Genomic DNA, 6,000 nt, shown 5'->3' on the forward strand with positions numbered 1-6,000 from the left:
GGTTCCTCTTAGCTCTTCTTACAGAAAGAAGGCAAGTGAAAAACGTATTTGAAATCCTAGTGGATAACCCCGGGTGAAAATATAATAAGTTCACAGTCCTTATTGAAGGAGTCCATAAAACAATATTCAAATACAAAGCATATTCCCTTTAACACAAGTACTGTGCTGGCATACCTTACTGATTCCAGGTCGGTCTTTAGTCCATTTCCCGAATTACAGGTTGTGAGAGTTCCAGCCTTCTGGAGAAGAAAGCCCAAGCTTCATCAACTAATATCTCATATTCCTAACAAGGATGCTATGGACCGCCAGGAGTATACCACAAGTATTCCAAGCGGCCACTACCATTGGCAGGTCTTTTGATAGTCCAATGACTTCATGGGACATGTAGTCCTTCTTGTCATTGCTCATATGTTTAACATAGCACCTCCAACAGAGAGGTGAAGCACCACTCCATCCTCTTGTGTTCCTGAAGAAATATTTGTTCACGAAATTCTGAATAACATTTCTCCACGCAGGAACGACATGCAAAGGTAAAGGTGTCTTACACGTCCTGACAAAGGAGTGCTTTCATCATCAACAAAAATACTTTATTTCGGTTGAACACCTTAAAAAACTGTGCATAAATAAAACATACAATATCACACAATTCGTTGTCACAGGAGGGTGAGAAAAAGACACCTCAAAGCCAATTTGTGTAAGAGCACAGTCCAGTGACAAAAACCTACAAAATCGATCTGCTAAGCTATGCACTGTGCTTAAAAATCTGACATGCCATGGCCTTTCCTTGTGAGTATATATTGTTTGTCTGAAAATTGCAAATTTTAAAACTCATAGCCCCTCCTTCTGAGTATTTATAGTGTGTCTGTAGATGCCACATTTCATGCCATGGCCCCTCCTTGTGAGTAACTGTTGTGTGTCTGTAGATGCCACATGTGACATGCCATGGCCTCTTCTTGTGAGTATTTATTGTGTGTCTGTAGATGTCACATGTTACATGCCATGGCCTCTTCTTGTGAGTATTTATTGTGTGTCTGTAGATGTCACATGTGATGTGCAATGGCCTCTTCTTGTGAGTATTTAAAGTGCGTCTGTAGATGCCACATTTCATGCCATGGTCCCTCCTTGTGAGTATTGTGTGTCTGTAGATGTCACACGTGACATGCCATGGCCCCTCCTTGTTAGTATTTATTGTGTGTCTGTAGATGTTACATGTGATATGCCATGACCCCTCCTTGTGAGTATTTATTGTGTGTCTGTAGATGACACATGTGACATGCCATGGCCTCACTTGTGAGTATTTATTGTGTCTGTAGATGCCACATGTGACATGCCATGGCCTCTTTTTGTGAGTATTTATTGTGTGTCTGTAGATGTCACATGTGACATGCCATGGCCTCACTTTTGAGTATTTATTGTGTCTGTAGATGCCACATGTGACATGCCATTGCCCCTCCTTGTGAGTATTTATTGTGTGTCTGTAGATGACACATGTGACATGCCATGGCCTCACTTGTGAGTATTTATTGTGTGGCTGTAGATGTCACACGTGACATGCCATGGCCCCTCCTTGTTAGTATTTATTGTGTGTCTGTAGATGTTACATGTGATATGCCATGGCCCCTCCTTGTGAGTATTTATTGTGTCTGTAGATGACACATGTGACATGCCATGGCCTCTTTTTGTGAGTATTTATTGTGTGTCTGTAGATGTCACATGTGACATGCCATGGCCTCTTCTTGTGAGTATTTATTGTGTGTCTGTAGATGTCACATGTGATGTGCAATGGCCTCTTCTCGTGAGTATTTAAAGTGTGTCTGTAGAGGCCACATTTCATGCCATGGTCCCTCCTTGTGAGTATTGTGTGTCTGTAGATGTCACACGTGACATGCCATGGCCCCTCCTTGTTAGTATTTATTGTGTGTCTGTAGATGTTACATGTGATATGCCATGGCCCCTCCTTGTGAGTATTTATTGTGTGTCTGTAGATGACACATGTGACATGCCATGGCCTCACTTGTGAGTATTTATTGTGTCTGTAGATGCCACATGTGACATGCCATGGCCTCTTTTTGTGAGTATTTATTGTGTGTCTGTAGATGTCACATGTGACATGCCATAGGCCCTCCTTGTTAGTATTTGTTGTGTGTCTGTAGATGCCACATTTCATGCCATGTCCCCTCCTTGTGAGTATTTATAGTGTGTCTGTATATGCCACATTTGACAGGCCATCCAGTTTTTTCTAACCGATCTACTCTCATGGTGGACACACCAATCCCAATTAGTTGGTCCAATCATGATCTGATTTCCATAACTCTTCTTGGAGTAGGTTCAACTCAGGGAGTTACTCGAAAATCAGTCTTAAAACGCCTGTGGCATAAACTGAATCTCGAACAGTTCCACGTGCTTCTTTTGATGCATGCACCTAATCTGTCTGAGGACCCAGAAATGGCTGCAAGTGCCCTCTCTAACTGGATCTTTCACTCCCTCGATACCAGGTGGGCACAGAGCCGGAGTAGACATTCTAGCCTATGTTATAATCTGGCTGCAGTCTGGAAAGCCTGCAAAAGTATGGAACGGGTGTGGAGGCGGGAATATGATCCAGTTCAGAGGGAAAGAGCTGCCTACTATGCAGAGGTGATCTGAGATAGTGGCAATCCAGCCAAATGCATTTTCGCTATACTTAAGGATCTTAAATCATTGGGGCAACCTAAAGCACCTTCCCATTCAATGAACCAGCAATGCGAGAATCTGCCTACCTTCTATGTTAAGAAGGTTGAGAACATCTACAGAACGTTTCCTCAATCTGAGGTTAAGGAAGGCCCTGCTTACGTGACTCCTGCTGTCCAGACTTTTTCGGGCTTTCCAGCACTCTCAGAGGAAGAAATGCTCACAATATGCAGGAAAATTAAATCAGGTTCACCTGCAGACCCCCTTAAACCTGACCAATTTCTTAAATCCCTGCCTTTGCTCCTCTCTGCGTTCTGCAAGTTGATTAATATGTCCATGTCCATGACCGTTGTCCCTAGGGCTTGGAAACTGGTCAAGGTGGTTCCTCTACTAACAAAAGCCACATTAGATGTCTCTTAACCAGAGAATTACCGCCCCATCTCTCTTCTCCCTTTTAGATCACAAATTGCTGAAGCTTATATTAATTCTACTCTCACACAGTTCATGGAAAGCAATAACCTGCTTGACCCTTCACAGAATGTGTTCAGGCCTCGTCACAGCACGGAGAAGGCTCTCCTGGCTGTGACTGAACATCTAAGGGGGGCACTGGATGAAGGGCGAACATCAGCTCTGATATTGCTAGACTTGAACGCTGCATTCGATACAGTGTCCCACAAGATCCTGCTGCAGCGACTGAAGAGGCTCGTATTGGGGGCCTGGCCTAGGGCTGGTTTGTTTCCTTCTTTCCAAGAAAACTTTTCAAGTATCAGTGCCCCCTTTCAGCTCCAAAGTACATGCCATCCATCAAGGGTCCCACCGGGATCGGCTCTCAGCCCTACCCTATTTAACATTTACATCCAACCTTTGGGAGCAGAGGACTAACTGTAGTCTCTTACGCAGATGACACACAGTTAGTCATGGCTCTATCAACCTCTTGCAGGACGCGCTCAAATTCAGGGAGGCCATAGCAGACTGGATGACTACCAACTGCCTCCAACTGAACGCGAGCTAATCAGAGATCCTGCTGGTAGGGAGAAACGTTGCACTATGGAGTGAGCAGTGGTGGCCATCTACTTTGGGCCCTCCACCTGTTTCTAAGCAGGCAGTAAACAATCTGGGAGTCTGGGTGGACTCCGCCCTTACCTTTCAGGCCCAAACCAAAGTGGGAGCCGGGACTTGCTTTGGACCTTTACGTGGGCTGAAGCCACTGTTAGGTTTTTGCGATCCCATCATCTGGCAGGTCATCGTCCAGGCCAGTATTCTTTCTAGGTTGGATTATGTCAGTTCACTCTACTTGGGGACGAACAAAGCTGAGATTCTCCGCCTACAAAGGGTGCAAAACGCAGCTGACCGGACATAACTTGATCTGCTGAGAGCATGTCCTACAACCAACTTCATCGATAGACTGCACTGGCTGCCAGTGGCAAAACGCATTGAGTTTAAAACCCTCTGCATCGCACACAGAATTTTGAATCTGCAAGCTCCAGATATCCTTTCAAATCTCCTTCTCATCCTATGTACCCACTCGCCACCTACACTCAATGGGTCAACACTTAGCAGCTGTCCCAAGGGTGAGAAAGATCAGAGGAGGGCGCGCCTTTAGTTGTCGCTGCTAAACTCGGGAATTCTCTCTGTGTGAGCATTAGGAGCATCAGCAATCATGCTCAATTTTGCAAAGTCATTAAAACATATTTTCCCCGCGCGCTCCATGGTTTTCTTAGCAGTCTGCAGTATCAGCGCTGGGACGCCGGTTTGCCAGGGCACGAGTGCGCTATAGTAATCTACTAACATAACATAACATGGCCCCACCTTGTGAGTATTTATGAAATGTCTGATGATGCCATATTTGATAAATAATGGCCCCTCCTTCTGGTTATTTGTTGTGTGTATGGAGATGCCACATTTGACACGCCTTGCCCCTCCGTGTGAGTATTTGTTGTGCGTTTGAAGATGACACATTTCATGCCATGGTCCCTCCTTGTGAGTATTTATTGTGTTTGAAGATGACACATTTGACATGCCATGGACTGTCTGTGTGAGTATTATTTGTCTGAAAATGCCACATTTCAAAACTCATAGACTCTCCCGTGTTGGTATTTATTGTGTGTCTGTAGATGTCGCATGTAACATGCCATAGACCCTCCTTGTGAGTATTTATAGAGTGTCTGAAGATGCCACATTTCATGCAATGGCCCCCCTTGTGTGTATTTATAGTGTGTTTGAAGATGACACATTTCATGCCATGACCCCTCCTTGTGAGTATTTGTAAGAATCAATCCATGGAAGAGTATGTGTCATTCTGATAAAGGCACTTGCAAGTGCATTAGCCAGAGTATTAGGTTTAATGAATATCAGAGGGTCAGAAAATATTCAGAAGACAAAAAATGTGTGTTACAGATTTTTGAGAAGTTATATTTTTACTTTACAAATACGTTGCCTTTCATTTCCCCCCTTCATTGACTTTTCCCATCTCTTCCTCCATATTCAGGTCCCACCATGAAAATGAAGCGCCCCGTCATCCTCAGAAAGTATGAGAAGATCATTGATGCACTCTACAAGGTGGGAAGCTCCCTCCAGGGCGAGACTGAAAGCCCTTTAGCCGAAAGAAAGGAAGAAATTAAAAGTAAGCTCTGAAAATCCCAATTCGAAGGCGCATGGGATGAAGGACATCACAGTTGGCCTACCAGACATCAAGCGACAGAGCAAACACTGGATTTCTTTGGTGATGCAGGAGTCTCTAAAAAGAACTGGATGTTTTACACTGGATGGCCCCTTGAGTCAATGATTGTATTTGTATTAGGGGCTGCTGAATAAAGTTTTTAATCAGCACCTTTGTGTTTGCAGTTCAAGCATGACTGAGCATCCTGCAATGAGATGTGCGCACGATTCCCACAACTTGTCTCCAAGTCTGGGCATAGATTGGGCTTATTGTCCTTGTTCGTATAGTGGATTTTCTATTTCTACTTCAGCCTGACACTGCATCATATTCTTGCTCCGCTTTCTCTATCAGGGTTCAGATAGGTTAAAGAACGTTTTGTGAGGGAAAGGGGTATAGTTAGGGGCAGCATAAGGGAAGGATTAGGGTAAGGATAGTAGAATTATGGGGAACTCTGTTTTGAGTGGGGATAGTTTGAGGTCGTCTATTGTCCTCCCAGGTCAATGAGTCACTATACATTAAGCATCATGTTCAGTGGCTCTTGCCTCTGTTCAGGCATGATTGACAAGGTCCGTCACCTCGTGTGACATTCTCCTTCTTGCGAGCAGTGCACTGTGGCGTCCGGCCACGTGTTGCCTGTCTTTAGTGCACATACTTTGATGGCAGCTTGCCACTTG

At 44.5% G+C, this 6,000-nt stretch overlaps 1 protein-coding gene across 1 annotated transcript in view; it reads left to right on the forward strand.

The window, feature by feature from the left end:
- Nucleotides 1-5,483, forward strand: part of LOC147666349 (long-chain-fatty-acid--CoA ligase ACSBG2-like) — a gene marked incomplete at its 5' end in the record, with an annotated part of 191,942 nt that extends 186,459 nt beyond the window's left edge. Inside the window, one exon of the mRNA XM_086949102.1 lies at nucleotides 5,156-5,483. Within this exon, the coding sequence (XP_086805228.1) occupies nucleotides 5,156-5,301 (146 nt within the window). The remainder of the gene's footprint in view (nucleotides 1-5,155) is intronic.
- Between the last annotated feature and the right edge of the window lie 517 nt (nucleotides 5,484-6,000).

The sequence above is a fragment of the Lissotriton vulgaris genome, unplaced genomic scaffold (genome assembly GCF_964263255.1).
Source record: "Lissotriton vulgaris unplaced genomic scaffold, aLisVul1.2 SCAFFOLD_832, whole genome shotgun sequence".
NCBI lineage: Eukaryota > Metazoa > Chordata > Amphibia > Caudata > Salamandridae > Lissotriton > Lissotriton vulgaris.